Raw genomic sequence first — 21023 nt, forward strand, 5'->3', positions numbered from 1 at the left:
ACTGTAGCATAGCTAATCAAGTTCCCTTCTCAGGGTAAATGTACTTCCCCTATACAGCCTGTAATACAGAAGCAGTTCAGAATGTTCTGAGTGGCAAAGTGTGTCTTCCATTGTCCCAACCTTTATAAATATGTCACTGAATCCAGGTCTTCCTACCCAGAAAAAAAAGTCTACAGCTAGAAAGTAAGAAGAAAGGGAGATATCCATGCCAGCTCAAATATTGACTCATTTGAACACTACTTTCATGGACAAAAACAGCATATGTAAAAGATTCCACATACCTATTTCTGATTCACTGACCTCCTCCAGCTTTCATATAACTGAATCTTGATCCCCCTCATTGTTCTTCTTCATTACAAAGGAACTGAAACGTCCACAGACTTTAATCCAACACTCCTGTTAGTACCCTCATGGTTAGGAATGTTGACAAAGTACATTCCAGTGGATCACATGCCACCTTGTTACCTGCCTCTTAGTTTTCAGGTCACAATAGAACTCTGGCCCCAGGTAGTTTGGAGAAAGAGAGGCTTTAAACAAACAGTGAAACACTGAACAAACAATGTTCCTTAAATGGGTAAGGAACTTCAATAAACTTCCTTTCTACCTGTTCACTTGTTCTGCTCAGGATACAAGAAAAGTAATATTTTCAATTTTGAAAGCTAGTTACATCTATTAGTTGCTCTTACTTACAACTATAGGATGCCATCGAACAGGGATGGCTGTCTCCTCACTTGGTACGTTGATTTAATACTGTGCTTTTGTTTAGAAGAGCGTTGTGGTCATTTCTCCATGCCAGAAAACAAAAGTAAACTGTCAGTATACATACTGCTTGCAACTTCCTGGAACAAAATCTCAAGAGTTAACCCTTGAGTTCATAAATCCAGTAAGTTTAATTAAGTCCCTCCCTTTCCTTTGATGTTTATATCTGTGCCCTAAATACACACACAAAAACACATGTCTCAATGTATTAATGAACTCCTTCACAGAACTGATTTTATTTTACTGCCTCTTTTTAGTTTCTCTTATAATGGCTTTGAAAATTATGTTCTGATGTTTCTCTTGGGCATTTCCTAATGTAGTTTTTTTTTTTAAAAAAAAAAAACAAACACATTAATACCAACATAATCAAATATCAGGAGCAATCTGTCTAGAAATTAGAATCCACCTAGAAATAAAAATAATAGCAAAGCACAATTGAATATTGAAGGACTTGATGAACTTGCTTGCAAAATAAATGGCACTGAAGGAATGCTTTATTATTAGATCACCACCTATATCTTACCATAAGGCTTAATTTTAGAAGAGAGCTTTTGCTAATTAACTGAGCAAATATGTGTTTAAATAGATATATGCAAGTGTATATGTATATTATATCTTTGTATACACTAATTGTTCATGTCCATGTATATGTGCACTAAAGAGGAGCTTTACACGGAATGAAGAGTTCACCTCTGTACTCAGGGCTTAGAATCAAGAAAGCAAATAGAGACGGAATAAACCAGCTTAAAAATGGTTTCGTTATAAGTAGAGGACAATCAGGTACTCCATGTATGGCTTCTTAAGTTCCATGGCATAAAAAAGTGAAATATGCAAAATTCCTAAAGACAGCCACAAATAATCTCAGTGGAAAAGGAGCAAATTAGTTTCTGTCTGGGTATTTATTTTGTTTCTACAACCTCACACTGATTTCTGGGAAGTTTTTTTTAAAAATTAAAATATGCATGATCCAGTTAAAAGCATACAAAGCTGAAGCACAGAAACTAGAAAAAGAAAAAAAAGTGCCTGACATACTCTGGAAGACCTTTGTTTTCACCTGTTACTTTTTAATGGAAGGTCATGCTAGAGGCTGGTGTTGCTACTATCAGGGTGATTTTAATAGATACACATGATACTGAGCTTGGTGCCAACCCAAACAGAGTTTTGTAGGTTAATACTAATGTTTTTAATTGCATCCAGAAGCCAACAGAAAACCAATACATGTCCTGTGGCCCAGATGCACTTGTTCCACAACTGAGTGTCAGTCAATAGACAGGCAACTTAATTTTGGATCGAATGAAGCTTCTGGATGATCTTTAAAGACAGACCTATGTAGAACACATTGTAAGTGGAGACAAAAGAGATACCACTGGAGCTCCCCAAATACCCCAAAAGACAAATATTACCTCTGTCTTCCTGGACCTCAATTTTAGCCTATTTCCAACCATCTAGACCCTTGCAATTCAAGTACTGGGGTAGGATCTCACCAGCCTCGCCATCACTGACCAAGGTAGGGATTTAAAGCTGAGTATGGGAGGGAGATGGGAGGGGGAGAGATTGCCAGCGCTGCCGGTCTCATGCTGTCGTCTGCCATCGCTATCCCACGTGGGTGGATGGGGCTGGTCCAAGTGAAAGGGAAGCCTCATGGCTGCGAGTCTAGGTCAGTGAGGGGGCCATGGAGGGGGTGGTGCTGCTCTACAATCCCGCTGCGTCCATCAAAGCCAGAACGCACTCAGATCCACGGGGCAGCCTTGGAACCAGCTAGGAGCTGCTCTGCCGCCTCTGCCCCGCCCCCAGGTGTGTGCACAGGAGACGGCCAGCGCTGGCATCCTGAGTGAAGTCAGCCTGTGAGGCAAGACAGCCAGCAGTGATGCCAGATTCTTCCGCCTACTTGCCGCCTCTTGTGTGTGTGCCCAGGGGAGGTGTGGGGATGCCCGTTGCTGATTCCAGGGCTGCCCCGTGGATCTAAGGCTGAGCACATTCTGGCTTTGATGCATGGCATCAGGTTTTAGATCAGTGCTATGGGCCAGTCCTTCGCTGTTTCCAGAGCAGATTCCCAGCCAGATGGAATCACATGGTGGGCCGAATCCAGCCCGCAGACCTTGTGTTTGACATGTCTGATTTAGAGCCTGGTACACATGCATTTCTCTTCAAAAAAGTCGTACACAGATTTGCAAAACAATGGAATAAAGGCATATTCCTGAACTTTGTTTCATGATTTATCTTATGGTTACTATGAAATTGTGTGAATGTATCAATGCAGTGCATGTTATCTCAGCTTGCAGAGCTTGGATTCATTGAATGAGTTTACCAAAAATGTAAATATTGTAGAATATACAGCCTCATGCTACATAACTAAGCTCCATTTCATGATGAATAAACTAAATTATTAATGTATCTTAAATAGAAAACTATATTTAGATAGATTTTTACTCCAAAAGCATTTTATTAAAATAAATTTGATAAAAATTTAAAAAATCAGATTTTTTTATTTTTTTAAAAAAATCATCGATTATTATCCACCCTGTCGAGAACAGTGCTCTCTATAGGAGTAAATGGAAAAAAAACCCAATCCAACAACAAATCCAACTCTAACATGATTCCCTAATAGTATTATTAACTAATAGTATTATAAACACAAACTCATTCTTACAGCATGTTTCAACTATCTACATGTTTCCTCTTTGGGTGACATTTGTTATGCATATATGAGGTTGTTGAGCCAAACTGTTTTGAGGCTTAAAATAATAAGATAAGCGATAAAGATCAGTTGAATTTGATTCCTGCTATGTGTAGAAAGACATGGCCAAGTGATTCTTTTGGCAATAGAACTCCAAGAATTGCTATCTTCAGGTTCTTTCAAATAAGTTTCCTTTGAGAACATTAGAGTTTAAAGGCTGAACTCCCAGTCAGCTGCAAGACTTATTTCAGAAAAAAAAATTCTTGTAAATTCCTCTATTATTACCTTATTAGTCATTAAAATGTATAAGAAAACAAAAAATAACTCTTCAACTATTGTTCAGTGACTCATAAATTGTATAACTTAAAAACTGTCCGAAGAACATCTTATTCTATACAGCACTGAACACCTAAAGCACAGCCATGCATGCATACTGAAGATGCTGCTTAACTTCTATGCTGCTTAACTTCTTTAAGCAGCATAGAAGTTACCATCAAACAGCAAAATATATACACTAGTTCAGTGGTTCTCAACCTGTGGGCCGGGATCCCATTTGGGGGTCAAATGACCATTTCACAGGGGTCGCCAAACAACACAGTCCACCATTTTTTTCCCCTTTTCCTTAGCTGTGCTACTCCCTTTTATTCTATTGGCTTTTGAAAGCCAATAAAATAGATTCTCTTGAATAGAGTCTAATTCTATTGGCTTTCAAAAGCCAATAGGAATTGTCCAGGCTGTCTCTGCCCTGCTGAGCCCACCAAAAGTCCCATTCTGCAAACGGTGCTGCACCAGTTGAGTAGTCCTCGACTTACGACCGGTTGGGGGTCATGGCATTAAAAAGGTTGAGAACCACTGCACTAGTTAATCCTTGCACTCTACATATCCACTGTCTTTTTATCATCATTTCAATCTTCTGAGGACCAATTCAATACAGGCATGACCATTAAACACATATAAATAAATAATCAACAACTCCACTTGACCCAACATAGCAAATTAAGCACCAACGAGCTGTGAATTTTGATAATAATCTAAAATCAGCAATTCATTTTATATGAACTGAAACTATATCAAATCCAAGGTGCCTGCCTGCCTAAACATGATCTGGAATAAGCATACATTTTTCTCACCTGCAGGCACAATGAGATGATTGCCAACTGATTACTGCATCAAAGCAGCACATACTTATAAATAAAGAAAAATAATTGTCTTTTAAAAAACCTTTTCAGGAGGAAAAACAATAACCTCAGGAAATAGAAAAAGTTTGAATTTTGTTACCATTTCAGTACCAATCACGAACGTGAATTGCAAAAATTCATTCCATTTTTTTTATTTAGATATTTTTTCCAGCCTAGTAATTGTAATATTATCATGACAGCAATTGGGTTCAGATGACAAAGTAATTTAAGAAATGCTTAAAAATGGAAATAACTCATCTGGCCAATCCAAAGACAGAATAAAATACAACTATCAGCTTCATCAATTCCTTATAGCATCCTTTGCCACTTCTAATTCCTTCAAAGATTATTCACTTTTTTGTTACTCAACTGTAAAGTGAAGAATGAATCATTTTCTTGAGAAAAATAGATTCTACACAATCTATGCATTTTCAGATCTTTCAGTTCAGAATGATCATAGATTTGAATTTTTATGATATATTACCTCTTTAGCACTCAGAATAAGATTTATATAATAATCATACACTTTATTTCCAGTTCAGTAATCCTTCGGGAACTGATGTTATATGCCATGGATGCTAAATACACATATATATTCCAACTAAAATTCACTCAAAAGATTGTGTAAGTGGGATGGAAATTATACATATTCACATATTCTTTTTGTCATAATAGTTTCCATAATAGTTTCCATTTTGCTGATATCCAGCAACAATGTAAACCAGCATCAATATTTGTAAAATTAAAGTCATATATGATCTTAAAAGTGAATGTTAGTTCTAAAATTTAAAGACAATTAAAACAGATGTATTGCCTATAGCAATACTTCAAGAGCAATGGAAAGAAAGCTACTTATTTATGTAAGGGGAAGAAATAAGATTGGGCTAACCTTTCTGCTATATATATACATATCACCCTACCCCAGGAAAACTGTGTAAATCCTGAACTGGCTCTTAGAGGATATGATGATTCGGATGGGGCAAACCAGAGTTGTTTAAACATTTAAACATTGGTGCTAATAATAATTATCTCAGTGTTCACTCAAAAAGGGATGGGTCTTGACTGTGAAGTTCTCTGGAACTCTTACTTAAGCAAGAGTTCTGAAGCCTTGATCCACCTTTGACTGGTGTACCAATTATGACTCTATCTGATTACAGATATTCTTGTGACAGTAACTCATGTCTTGATCATACTTTATTTATATAATCTGAAAGGTAGCCCAATTTAAAAGGATCATGGGCAGCTTATAACATTCAAAACAGATTAAAAAAAACAGCAATTAATCAAAAGAAAAGTGGCACAGAAGATTTAGCATAACCCATTGAAGAGGAGTACTATGTAGAGCTTTTAAAAATAAAGTCAGGGATTTCAATAAGAATTAAAAGTCATCTGCAAGATGAATTGTTCAGGCCAACAAGCCATGAGTTGGCTTTCATTTGTACCTCTGCCTTGAAACTTCAGTTAAATTTTTAAAAGCATATTCTGAAAACAATCTCCTGAATTGTGGCAGCGTATAAGTTATACAATAGATAATTAATAAATATTTTCATTTATTTGCCTTGAAAGAATTTGATTCAGATGAGACCAACTCTTCATAATTATACAACATACTCTTTCCATACCAAGAAATCAGCTGATGGACTGCAAGTTGTCTCCCTTGTGTGTTTTTTCCAACTCTATCAAAACCAGCATAAAAGGCTGCCAGATGATAGTGGTATAAGTTCCCACTGGATTTTAGCAGAAAATGCATGAAATCTTAATGAAGGTGTAAAACACATCTACACTAAAGAAAATCAGGGAGAGGAAATGAGACAAATTTCAGACCTTGGTCCCTCAACTTAATATTAAAGAATAACTGCCTTCCACTTTGTTTCCTACAGAAAAGTAAATAGTAATAAAATGGAGCCTCGAGCATCTCCTCTAGTCTCAATTTTTCCACACTGAAATTATTAAACTCAGAAGAAGAAGAGAAAAACTCAGAACATTAATGGTTAGCAACAACTATATTACTTATCTTTTACCATTAATATTAGAAATGCTATCCAGAGATATTTGCTAAAGATATCTACTAAAATGCTTAATATTTGTAAAGTTGTTAAAAAGGGAAGTGGTAATCAGGCTGTTGAACTTTAGAGACTTGTAATGAAGTACTAGGACTGTAATTGGAAATTTTGACCTCAGGTTTTGTTCATTACTAATTAACTAAACCTTTTGAGTCACTGTAAACTTGTGGTGATATTTGAATTAAAGGCTTATGGGTGACAGATATTACTCAAATTACAAAATCTCATTTTATGTCTTCATATCATTTTTCTGTGGGATTGATACAGGATATAAGAAAACAAACCCATTAAATTTCAGGTTTGTTTATAAAGCAATTGAAGGCGTTCAACTTGATTGATGGATAACATTTGGGCAATTTCAAATTATTGACTGCCCAGAAATCAAGTTATTAACTTATGCCTGGGGAAAAAGAAAACAACTGTTACATATAGAACTTATTTCTAGAGCAAGTAAACATTCTGCTAATATCATCCTTTTATTTAATTTCCTACTTGGATACAAAATGGTTTCAATATGATACTCTAAAGGTATGACTTGGGAAGGTAACGTTGCATAGAGCAAGTAAGACAAATAAACTAAACTAAAATAAATCATGCAAACATTATAATTTTAGCTACATTATTATAAAGCATTGGGTTACTCTTTCTAGGGGGCATATAAAACATTTCAAATTTAAATCATCTTGAATTTTAATTTGGTAGTGAATTGGAAGACTATGTCAAAGATTTCACTGAACAGAAATTAAATCTGTTGTGTGCCCTGTGCATGACTCTAAGACCCATTCTAAGATAGTTCAACTGTAATATCTCATGTAAACAGACTTTGATTTACAATGTTTCAGTCCTCAAAGTATAAGAGAAAAAAAGTTAATGATGGGGAAAATTAGGACAGCTTTTGCCACTAATTGATTTTACTGGGGAAAAAATCATAAGTGCAACTGCAGAAACCACTGCTCCACCAATTTTAAAAAGTAATCCTGAAATTATTTTCTTAATGGAAATGCAAAGTTAGCAATGTCTATCCTTTCTAACCAATTCTGGAGCTTCCTAATAATCTCTATCATAAGATGCTGACCACTGAATGTTGCTCATATAATACAGAGTAATTCTATCAGAACAATACAAAGCTTTCATCTTGAAGAGATGTAATGGAGCCTTACTATAGGTCTAGAAGAACAATGTTAAATATAATAAATTAAGATTTCTTTGTTCTGCTTCACCAACCTGACATAGATTTTAAAGTGGCCATATTTTAAATGAATATTACAATATTTTAATTAAAAAGACAACAGTATAGAGTTCAAAGTTGATTTTTGTTTACATTAGTTTTCTGAATACTACTTTGCATTATATGCTGAAGATTCATTACCCTGTTGAAGCAAACCAGTGGAACCAACTCATGTGTTCCTTAGCATTTCCTAATGTTATGATTGCCACGAATACATTTCTGCACAAATGCTGCAAATAAGCCTAAATATATATCTGGAACTATATACTCTTTAGACAGTTAATTTAGATCAATTTAGTTAATGATAACATGAATATAGTATGACAAATATTAATTAGGAAAAAAGTGTAGTGTCTCTTTGTGAACAATTTCCTTTACAGGAAACTATTAGTAGCTGATAATACATACATTTCCTTGTAAGCTTATTCCCGAGCAACAAATTAGATGTCAAATGAAATAATACAATTTCCTATCTCTATACCTATAATTAATATTAGGATGGTGACAAATGAAGCACAGAATTCTTTGGAAGCTAACTTTGCAGAGAGATAGAGGAAAGTAAAAAAATAAAATAAATCATGCAAATTTTATAACTTTAGCTATATTATTATTAAGTAATGGATTAACCAGAACCAAACCCTTCAGATTTAAAGCTTAAGAGGGTAGAGGTAATATTCAAAACACAACACAAAAAAGCAAGATATGTACCCTTTAGCAATTTCTAAGGAAGTGCACCATGCAGCTGAGAAGCTCTTGTATTGTGGAATTTTATAAATCTATTCAAAACCTTTTAAGGCAGTGGTTCTCAACCTGTACGTCGGGACCCCATTTGGGGTCAAATGACCACTTCACGGGGGTCGCCAAACAATGCAGTCCGCCATTTTTTCCCCCTTTTCCTTAGCTGTGCTACTCCCTTTTATTCTATTAGCTTTTGAAAGCCAATAGAATAGACTCTCTTGAATAGAGTCTAATTCTATTGGCTTTCAAAAACCAATAGGAATTGTCCAGGCTGTCTCTGCTCTGCTGAGCCCACCAAAAGTCCCATTCTGCAAACGGTGCTGCACCAGTTGAGTAGTCCTCGACTTATGACCGGTTGAGTAGTCCTCGACTTACGACCGGTTGGGGGGTCGCGGCATTAAAAAGGTTGAGAACCACTGTTTTAAGGTGTTTTGAAATCTGCAAGAGCCACAAGTTCTCAGTATTACAGACTTCATTATGAAACATTAGGAAAGGGCCCTTGGCTATCAAACCAGCTGCAAGTATTCCAAAGCTGTAGTGCATGTTAATTTGATTCAAAGCACAACTACATACTGTATTAACTTTCAAATTTCTTTTGCATACCAAGCCCTGTCATTGAGGAGGACAAATTCATGAAACTACTTTATATATATATATTTAACCTGCTATTGTTCTGGAACCAAAACTATCTCATATCTTGCAATAGTTTAAATTTCTATCCACATTTCTATCCACATAGAATGCCAGCCCATGGGCTGGATGCGTCACGCCGAAACTGCGCCCACCCCAGTGCTGACAATGGGGGAAAAGTCACGATACATTGCGACACATCATGTGATGTTGCGAGTTTGACACCCCTGACATAGAATAGTAGAGTGGGAAGGGCTCTCAGAGATCTCTTCTGATTCTATTATTACTCTATCCTAATTAGGCAATTCATCTACCTATTCTGTTACCACTTTTTTTTGTGGTAGTCCATCCAAGTGAAAGTCTCAGATCTGCTGCTATGTTTGATGCAGTCCTCTGGCGAAGATCTTTTCCAGGATTGCTAGTTGAAATCCTAAAACTGGAAATCCACCAACTGTAACCAAACACAAGGAAAACCACTGTGGTAACCCTTGGCTTTTTAATCAAGTAGTATTGCCTATACAAAACAACTCTTAAGAAGTTTATTACATAGCCATTTCTGATATTTCAGAACAAAAATACTGCAGAAACAGGAGTTGATACCCTCCAGCAATACAATATATACATTGTTTTTTGCTTTTACTTACCAGATGTTCCTCCAGCCAGTCATGTATGCAAGCTATTGTAGCCCCTGGTACTTGATGCCACAAAGCTTCTTTCTCTTGAGGATCCTTGAGCATTTCTAACGCTAACTTCAAATCTTCCAAGAGGTGCAAAATTTGAAGTGAGCCAAAATACATTGATTGAGCGGGTGAAACTATGTCATAGACACCATTTGTATATTCTGCAGCTGCCTTGGTACCTAAAAAGAAACAACAGAGTTAACAGAGAGAAAGTCCAAGAAAAAGCTGAAGAGCCAGATTAAAGAAAACTAGTTATTTGTTTATATACTGGATTTTATTTATTGTGCATTTTATGTGCTGGAAAGCAATCTCCGACTCCTTGAAGTAATCTTTATTCTTCTTTTAAGTTCAACGGTATCTCATTTGGCTAGGCTTCTTAGAACATTTAACTTATGGCATGCCAACCAGTTATAGGCAAAAGCTGCAAATACATTGATAAAAAGATGTAAATTACTGCATGGTTCTGTTTCAAAAGCTTTGACAGATACCATAATAGGAGATCCTTGATGTTTTTAGAAGTAATTTTTTGCAAATCATTTTATCAATATTTTATAATACAGTGCATATATACATTGCACATGTCTTGAATGTAGCTGTCTTTATTCAGCAAACAAAACTTATAAGTTCTATGTCAAAATCAATTTTATGAAAAGAAATACTATTTTACAGCTACATTATTTCGTGAAAATATATCAATTCACCATCAAATCCACAGTGGCAAAAAAGAGAAACAGTCCATTCCCATTCACAGAAGATACAATGGAATGATCACTTATTAAAACAGAAAAATAACAAAGATGCAGAAAAATAACATTAGATAACTAATGGAGTATGTTCAGTAGTATGCTATTAAATGCATAGCAACCAGTCCTTCTCTTGCTGACACTGCTGTGTTGCAAGCCGCCAAACATCTGATTGGCCTGCTAAGAGTCACAGCTCAGGCCTGCTCTTAACCCACTTGCAAAATTCCTGAAAATTTAACAATGGACTCTTGTGGGCTAATGCCACTGAGTATATCAATCAATTTCCCCAAATAAGCAATACCAATATTTATCAAGTCCTAAGGCAAGATAAAGAGAACCCAATTAGGCAAATGAGTCAAAAACATTATACTTGTTACCATATACCAGGGGAGGCAACCTCGGCTCTTTTATGACTCGTGGACTTCAACTCCCTGAATTCCTGAGTCAGTTATGCTGACTCAGGAATTCTGGGAGTTGAAGTCCACGAGTCATAAAAGAGCCGAGGTTGCCTATCCCTGCCATATACCATCAGTGAATCTTGGTAATAGCAGTATCATCATTTGGGCCTGGTTTGCTCCCTCTGGACCAGGACTGTTTGCCATCATTGATGGAACTAAGAATTCTGAACTGTATTAGCAAATTCTAAATGAAAATGTCCGGGTACCTCTTTGTGAACTAAAGCTCAAGAAAAAATGGACATGCAGCAAAACAACAACCTAAAACACACAAACCAAAGAATGATTAAAGCCGAAGAAAATTAATGTTAAATTAATGTTTTGGGAAAGCCAAGTCAAAGTCCTGACCTTAATCCCACAGAAATGTGGTGGAAGGACCTGAAGTGGGCAGTTCTTGGGGTGGGGGAGCCCACTAACATCTCTGAGCTGTTCTGGAAGGAGGAAATAACTACAATTCCAATGTGTAGGACTGATCACAGTTATCAGAAAAAAATAGTTGCAGTTATTGCTGCCCAATCATGACATACCAGGTATTATAAGCAAAGGTTTACATTCTTTTGCCACACACAAATATGTAGCTTTGGGTCATTTTCCTAATAAATAAATGAACAAATATTAAGTTTTGACTCATTGATTTAATTGAGTTCTCTTTTTTCGACTTTTAAGATTTGTGTAGAAACATGTTATATTTAGATTGTAGATAATAGCAATAGCAATGGCACTTAGACTTATATACCGCTTCACAGTGCTTTACAGCTCCCTCTAAGCGGTTTACAGAGTCAGCATATTGCCCCCAACCATCTGGGTCCTCATTTTACCGACCTTGGAAAGATGGAAGGCTGAGTCAACCTTGAGCTGGTCAGGATCGAACTGCCGAACTGCTGGCAGCTGGCAGTCAGCAGAATTAGCCTGCAATACTGCATTCTAACTGTGCCACCACAGTTCATAATGCAAAAGTATTAAAAATTAAAAGAGTTCATAAACTTTTAAGCACCACTCTATATGCAGAAGGAACTTGCTAAACAGCAAAGGTTTTCATTAATTGGCACATTTTACTTCTGTAAGTTAAAATGCATATCATTTTATTTTCATTAACCTGAACATAACTAGCAGTAATTTTAGTGTAATCATGTCAAGAACACAGTGGGACAATGAGGTGATAAAATAAAATAAATATACAAATTGGCTACTTGAAATTACTTTGAACAACCATTAGATGTCACTGTCCTTTCAAGGACAAGTGAGTGAAAGCATCATATAAATATTAAGACAAAAACCCAAAAGTACATATATTTTACCACAATCAGAACAATATAATTGGTTTTTTTGTGTGTACAGTATTCTTAATAGAAAAATACAAAAAAAAATCTTACATCAAAAAAAAAGTAATATATACAGTGATATATTACTGCATAGTGACGAATTAAGAGTGCCCCATAGCCATGCAATCGTTATTTGCATGCTTCACAGTTTGCTTCCAGCAAGCAGAGTCAATGGAGAATCTGGCAGTAAAAGTGCAAGTCATGGTCACATGATGTTTTGCTTAATGACCATGGCAGATGTGAGGCAAGTCCATAGCAATCAGGCAATATCTCACTTAATAACAGTGACACTTAGCGATTGAGTTACCGGCCCCAATTGTGTTTGTTAAATGAGGACTATCTGTAATGATCAATCAACCAGATTCCTTTGGAAAACTGACAGTGAGATAGAAAGGCAGCCGTGCAGTCATCAGCAGTTACACAAAGCTTGGACAGGTATTTTTCTCGTATGGAAATATGAGAACATATAGAATCTCTTAACAGAAGAGAAGGGCATGTGTGCTACTCACTTCTCAACCAAGAGAATTATGTCAGTTATTAACCTGTGGATACTTATTATCTGTCTCCACTACATAATTTTAATTGGAAAATACCAATGAATTCAGATAATAATGATCTTCTAGTCACAACATACATTCCAATCTTCGTAAAGCCTTGTATTTACAATATTTATAGGGCAGTTTCACTGCCTGTTCTAAAGATAACTTTCTGTGTAAAGATTTAGGTTTTTTTAAATAATAAAAAATAATATGGGCTATCATTAAAGAAAGCCTAATATTTGATTAAATAGCGATAAAATCTTTTAAAAATCAAGCTCAGCTCCTGCTGACTACATATTGTAGATTTCTCCATATAGTTTTCTTAGGAACATTACAGAAACATTTACTGTGGCCTGTTTTTAAGCTTCCACGGTAAGCCTATTGCCTTGGAATTTCCTCGTCTCATCCAAAGAAACTCTATTCGGGTTTTGAAATCAGCCAAGTCCGGATAGAACTATAGTAAATATCTCTTTATGGAAATAAATAGAAATATCAATTTTGGACCATAATTAAATGGATCTTCAGTACTGGAAGAAGTGGTTGGCTGGTGATTATGCTGATCTCTCATGTGCCAAGAGCATTTTCTATTCAGAAACAGGTCCCCATGTTACATAGCTGATTATCAAAAGACACACAGAGCTGTTGGAAGTTGGGTAGAGGGGGAAGGTCTTTAATAATTACATTAAACTCCAGAAAGCATGTCTAAATAACACAATGCTACATTGAGGATGGGCTCCAGAGTGAGTCTGAAAACTCAGAAGACGAAACCTCTGGTCCCGGTGACCGACCCAGATTGGATCCTGCAACAATGCTACAAATCATATAAGAATAATATACCTGAACCATCAATATAATACATCTTCTTGGAGAATTTGGAGCATCTTAAACAGACAAACTCTGTTCTGAGAATGACCATTTTAAGGGATGCTACCATTTGAAGTTTTTTAAAAATACTTAGCAGTTTTTTAAAAATTAAGACCCTTTTTTAATGAATCACGAGGAAGGCTCTTCCTCTTTCTACCTAACTGATTATTTGAATTTTTGCCATGAGGAAGGTATTTTAGATTAGGCACACTATAAATACCAGCATTCCATATATTCCAGAATATGAGTTTCCTGAAAATAAAAGATGAAGGTCAAGATGTTCCTAACTATATTCATTTATCTTTTACTGAGATCTCCTCTTTGCTGATGACTGTGCCCTTAATGTAGGATCGGAGCAGGAAATGCAAGCCAGCATGGACAAATTTGCAGCCACTTGTGACCACTTTGGCCTCTTCATCAACACGAAGAAAACTGAAGTGATGTACCAGCCAGTTCCAAAAGCCCAATATCAAGAGCCTACCATCACAGTAAAGGGACAAAAGCTGCAAGCAGTGGACCAATTTACGTATCTTGGTAGTACCCTTTCCCAATTAGGTCAACTGTAGAATTGCCAAGGCAAGTTCTGCATTTGGCAGATTGCGGACTAACGTGTGGGACCGCCGTGGAATAAGCCTTGCTACTAAGCTTAAAGTTTACCAGGCAGCAACTACCCTGATGTATGCTAGTGAGACCTGGACAGTGTACAGGAGGCACGTTAGGCAACTGAACTACTTCCACATGACTTGCCTTCGTAGAATTCTGAGGATCCGGTGGCAGGATAAGATACCAGACACAGATGTCCTCTCCAGAGCAGGCCTATCATCAGTTTACACTCTGTTGATGAAAGCCCAGATGTGCTGGGCAGGCCATGTTGTAAGGATGCCAGATCATCGCATCCCTAAACAGCTCTTCTATGGTGAGCTGTCTCAAGGAAATCGATCGCACGGGGGACAAAAGAAGCGATACGTTGAAAGCCTCTCTTAAGTCCCTGGATATTAACACCATCTCTTGGGAACTTCTGGCGCATGATCGACCGACATGGCGCACCTTGGTGTACCAGGGTTGCCAGACATATGAACACAGAAGGACAATCTTGGCACAAGAGAAGCAAGCACTCCGCAAAGCCAGAGCTGTAAATGCAGAAGTAACAGTGTCTACATTTCTTTGTTCAGTATGTGGCAGAACATCCCGTGCTAACATCGGTCTTATTAGCCACCTACGGACACATCGTTGATGGCCTATAATCCACAAGATGTCTTCATCGAAATCGATGGACGAACAACACTGAGTCAATAGTCATGACTTTCCCTGAATGGCTGGTCTGCTAATTGCTCCTTGCATTGAAGGAGAAAACTATTATCCAGTGTTGTCAGTTTACGAGGAGTAGCTCTATATACAAAATCCTCCCTTGTCTGAAAATTCATTTTATTTAAAACACTTTAAAGTTTAAAAGTTTAAAACTGACTTTTACAAAATCTTCCAAGAGAGCTTTTTTTGTGTTTGTGTGTGGGGGAGAGGAGTGCAGAAAAAGAGACCCAGCACAGGATGGAAGAAACATAATCTTGCATCCATCTTCTAATCACAAACAGATGCCATGTTATTTTTAAGCTAAATTGCTGCAGCAGTTGCTCTACTAGTCCTTTCACTTTCTGTCTGGAAAAAAAAAAAAAAAAAGGAAAACAGGACCCTGCCTGCAGAAGGATTTAACTTGTACCTCTATTCCCCCTCCCAAACATATGTAGAAATGCCTGTTTTTAAATCAGCATTTCCCATTTAACCAACTGACCATGAAGAGAAATCTGAAAATGAATCCTCTCATTTCATGTTAACTTAAATTTATACTTGTGCTTATGTAGCCAGAAAGATACACAAATTAAGCACACTGCACACATTAAAAGGAAAAATGTAAACAGATACAAAGCAGCAACCTCAAAGCATATTGTTTTCCTCTTCTTTTCTCTTTTATTTAGCTTATTGCTAAATAAACATCTATAAAATGTTCTCTACTTAGAAAGCTATAATCTCTATTGCATGTTTAGAACCCTGGTTTGTGCTCTCTCTTACATTTACTTATACAGGTTCTTTAAAGTTGAATTGCAAGCTGCCCATAGTCATTGACTGAGATGAGCGGCTATAGACTTTGAATAAACTAATGAATAAATAAAGTGTTCAATTAAAAGAAATGCACATACAAACCTAAGAATAAAGTGAAATGCTCTTACTACAAATGAATGCTTCTAAGATTTACTATCATTGGCATAACAATGTCAATTGTTAGATAGGATTGAATGTTTAAAGAAAAAAACATTTTTCCAAGTGTCAGTAAAATAGCATTTATATAGAGAGTGTGTTTGCATGTGTCTGGAATATAATACTCCTTCTAACGTAGCTCCTTCTAAGATTCTGCACACAAACACACAGATACACAGACACACAGCTTTTGTTACTCAAAATAAGCTGTGGAGACAGTTTTTCTCCCTTTTTAATCAGCTGGATCAATACTATTCCCTTCACTAGGGTTATTATTAACAGAAATACTTCCTCCTCAGGAAAGAAGGAAGAAAGGAAGGAAGGAAGGAAGGAAGGAAGGAAGGAAGGAAGGAAGGAAGGAAGGAAGGGAGGGAGGGAGGGAGGGAGGGAGGGAGGGAAGGAGGGAGGGGTTGGGGATCCCTGTTGTAGAATCTGTCAGAGATGCCTTTTATTTCCTCTTAATTTTAATCTGAATTTAAAGTAATTGGCTTGTTATATTGAACCAACAGCAGACAACCTATACATTCTAATAAGAGATATTTGTAAATGTGGAGTTTCAACTGTTGCTTAAATTCCTTTAAATACCTAAGAATAATTATATCAAGAAAACTTTCTTTTGGAGGACAATAACTTTGATTTTTATTCATCTAAATTGTGCTTATCATATGATAGATGTTTCAATATTTCCATCTTTCAATTTTATTGTTGGGCACATATATTTGATTTGAAATTCTTTATAGAATACAAATAGATTAAGCAAAATAACCATTGTGAGCATAATTATAAACTATTAACTAATTTCAAACTATTAACTAATTATAAATATTATGGTAATGGCTTGACCCTGTTATTTAATCATATCTTCATTGTATTTAATACATCAAAACTCACACTGTGGAGATGTTGGGACAAAAAAATTATGTTGACCTTTATTGACTTGATCAACTGGATAACTTTAGTCTGAAATTAACAAGTTATTTTGGGGAAGGGTAGGAAATGTCTTGGGCTATAGCATGTTTTAAATCAGATTATAGCCAATCTGGTTTTTAAACTTATTGCATGAAGAATATTTATTGCCTAAAACAGCAAAAAAACCACCTATCTTTAGTTAAAAATATATCACAGTTTGATCTAGATGCTTCAGCAGTATCTAGAACCCTTGTATAACTATCAGTATTAGAATGTGTTTTGGATAATTGTAAGGCTTAAGCATCTTTTAAAAAATACTAATTCATCTTAGATGTATTATGGATAAGTAGCTAAGGATCTTAAATAGAATTCAGTATGCTTCTTCAGTTAATAAACTGTTATCTCTCTATTTTTTTATTCTCTTATTTTTTATAATAAAGTAGGATATATGGTAAGTTATTAAACGTATCTTAAAAACATATTTTTTTCAACGAACTTTGAAAAAACTTCACAAATAAATGAAAAATAATAATGTAAAAACAGTAAGGAATGCTAAAATGATTTCTCTTATGAATTAAAACAATAAAATCAATACCATGCCTCTTTCTTAGTGTTGTCTTTTCAAGTTTCTAATATTTTCACTTTATAGATCATTATAAAGTGAGATTTCTGGATGCTTCAGAAAAGAAGAATATGCAACATCTAGAACCCTGGTGGCACTGTGACTAGAATGCAGTATTGCAGGCTAACTCTGCCCACAGCCTGGAGTTTGATCATGATGAGACTCAATTCAGCCTTCCATCCTTCTGAGGTGAGTAAAATGAGAACCCAAATTGTTGGGAGCAATATGCAAACAATGCTTCTACATTGTAAACTGCCCAGAGAGTGCTGTAAATGCTATTGCTATCTAAACTCAGTTAAAATTGATAATGCTTAATTAAATTGCAGGAAAGCAGGGAGGAAGATGTGTTTAAGTGGCATGAAAGAAACGAAGCCCCACAAATAAAATATGCATTTTTAAATCAATTTCTATGAATGCCTAATGAATGAAGTTCTCAGCTGTCTTGGATTCACAACAGCTATTGATCTAGTTACTAGTTTTGGAAAATTAATTTGTCTTTCAATTATAATTAAAGTAATAAGGACTGAAAAAGCATAATGTCTGTCAGACACTTCTGATTAGAAAATTCTTGAATGCATTTGGGTCAACATAAAAGGGGGGAAAATGACATTGCCATAGGTGTATACTACAGACAACCCAACCAATCAGAGGAAATAGATGAACTTTTTGCTAGTCAGTTAACTAAGGTATGTAGGAAGCACATCACAACAGTAATGGGGACTTTAACTACATCGACTGGGAGACAAACTCTGACATCAACTGGGAGACAAACTCTGCACCAAGTGGAACATCAAACAGGTTCCTGGCAAACCTAGCAGACAACTTTGTCTCCCAAAAAGTAAAGAAGGGAACTAGGGGATTAGCCATTTTGAATTTAATTCTCACTAACAGAGATGAAATGATAGAAGGTGTTGAAGCCATAGGTACCCTGGGAAGAAGTGATCATGCAATATTAGAATTCAACATTATGGAAGCATAAGCAACAGAACGCAGTCAAACTAGAGTCTTGGACTTTAAGAGAGCTAATTTCAATAAACTTAGAGAGGGCTTGGGAAGGATTCCATGGATGAGAATTCTCAAGGGAAAACAACTCAAGAAGCTTGAGAAATTTTGAAAAATGAGATAATAAAAGCCCAGTATAGCACAATACCAACAAAGAGGAAAAATAACAGCTCTCAAAAGAAACCAGCATGGCTGCATAAAGAACTTTCTGACAAATTGAAAGATAAAAAGGACAAGTATAGAAAGTGGAAAGAAGGGCACATAACTAAGTCAGAATATCAGCAAATAGCCTGAACCTACAAAGATGAAGTGAGGAAAGCCAAAGCTCAAAATGAACTAAGGCTTGAGACCAAAGTCAAAAATAACAAAAAAAGCTTCTTTCAACATGTAAAAAACAAGAAAAAAGTGAAGGAAATGATTGGTTCATTAGTGGGTGAAAGTGGCAAGAAGGTGACAAGCAACAGGGAGAAAGCAGAACTATTTAACTCGTTTTTTGCATCTGTCTTTACACAAAGGAAAAAACAAACCAACCTATCAAAAATAGTGCCATAAAAAACAGAATAGAAACACAAGTTAAGATAGGCAAGAAAATGGTAAGTGAGCACCTGTCCACCCTAGACGAGTTCAAATCACCAGGACCAGATGGATTAGATCCCAAGGTTCTCAAGGAACTGGCAGATGTGATCTCAGAACCATTGAACTATATTTTTCAAAGATCCTGGAGCACAGGGGAACTACCAGAGGACTGGAAAAGAGTTGATGTAGTTCCCATCTTCAATAAAGGGAAAAAATGGACCCAGGATATTACAGACCTATCAGCCTGACCTCAATACTTGGGAAGATCGTGGAAAAGATAATCAAACAACGAATCAGCGAACACCTACAGGCAAACAAAGTCATTACTAAAAGCCAACATGGGTTTGTCAAAAATAAATCATGCCAGACAAATCTTATTGCATTCTTTGACCAAGTGACAAAATTAGTGGACCAGAGGAATGTTGTGGACATAATTTACTTGGATTTCAGTAAGACATTTGATAAAGTAGATCACAACCTACTTGACAAGATAGAAAAATGTTGGGTAGACAGCATCACTACCAGATGGATCTGTAGCTGGCTGACTTGTCATACTCCGCAAGTGGTCCACAATGGAACCGCATCTATATGGAGGGAAGTGTGTAGTGAGGTGCCCCAGGGATCTGTTGTGGGCCCAGTGCTCTTCAACATCTTCATCAACAATTTGGACGAGGGGGTAGATGGGGAACTCATCAAATTTGCAGATGACACCAAGCTGGCAGGAATAGCCAACACTCCAGAAGACAGGCTTAAGATACAGAAGGATCTGGACAGACTTGAACACTGGGCACTATCTAACAAAATGAAATTCAATGGTGAAAAAAGCAAGGTTCTATATTTAGGCAAGAAAAAACAAATGCACAGGTATAGTATAGGGGGTACCTTGCTCAACAGTAGTAACTGTGAGAGGGACCTCGGAGTCCTAGTGGACAATCACCTAACTATGAGCCAGCAGTGTGCTGCAGCTGCCAAAAAGGCCAACATAGTGCTAGGCTGCATTAACAGAGGGATAGACTCAAGATCACATGAAGTGTTAATACCACTTTACAATGCCTTGGTAAGGCCACACTTGGAATACTGCATCCAGTTTTGGTCACCACGATGTAAAAAAGATATTGAGACTCTACAAAGAATACAGAGAAGAGCAACAAAGATGATGAGGGGACTGGATCCTAAAGCATATAAGGAACGGCTGCTGGAATTGGGTATGTCTAGTTTAATGAAGAGAAGGACGAGGGGGGACATGATAACAGTGTTCCAATATCTCAGGGGCTGCCACAAAGAAGAGGGAGTCAAGCTATTTTCCAAGGCACCTGAAGGCAGGACAAGAAGCAACGGGTGGAAACTAATCAAGGAGAGAAGCAACCTAGAACTAAGAAACTTCCTGACAGTTAGAACAATTAACTGGAACAACCTGCCTCCAGAAGTGGTGAATGCTCCAACACTGGAAGTTTTAAGAAAAGACTGGACAGCCATTTGTCCGAAATGGTATAGGGTTTCCTGCCTGAGCGGGGGGTCGGACTAGATGACTTCCAAGGTCCCTTCCAACTTTACTATTACTACTACTACTACTACTACTACTACTACTACTACTACTATTATTATTATTATTATTATTATTATTATTATTATTATTATCCTGGATTTAGTATTTCCATAACAGAAAAAGGATGCAGATGCAATAAACTACATTAAGGCATTCTTTTCTCTCCCTTATAAAGTTACCATTAGCCCTGCCTGAAGTATAAAGGCCCATGCCCTTATTACAGTAAATAAATAACAAATTTG

The 21023-nt window shown here is 36.6% G+C and overlaps 1 protein-coding gene across 12 annotated transcripts in view; it reads right to left on the minus strand.

Moving 5' to 3' along the window:
• Positions 1–21023, minus strand: part of PPFIBP2 (PPFIA binding protein 2) — a 140317-nt gene that overhangs the window by 92766 nt on the left and 26528 nt on the right. For 9 of the 12 annotated variants that reach the window (XM_039340375.1, XM_039340377.1, XM_039340374.1 and 6 more), the window contains exon 3: positions 9918–10132. In XM_039340375.1, coding sequence (XP_039196309.1) covers positions 9918–10132 — 215 coding nt within the window. Of the gene's footprint in view, positions 1–281; positions 461–690; positions 832–9587; positions 9725–9917; positions 10133–21023 lie in introns of those variants that run through there. The other 3 variants (XM_039340386.1, XM_039340385.1, XM_039340384.1) reach the window with 3 other exon arrangements.

This window comes from Crotalus tigris, unplaced genomic scaffold (assembly GCF_016545835.1).
Source record: "Crotalus tigris isolate CLP2741 ecotype Arizona unplaced genomic scaffold, ASM1654583v1 scf7180000017744.3724543626:3957646, whole genome shotgun sequence".
In the NCBI taxonomy this organism is placed as follows: Eukaryota; Metazoa; Chordata; class Lepidosauria; order Squamata; family Viperidae; genus Crotalus; species Crotalus tigris.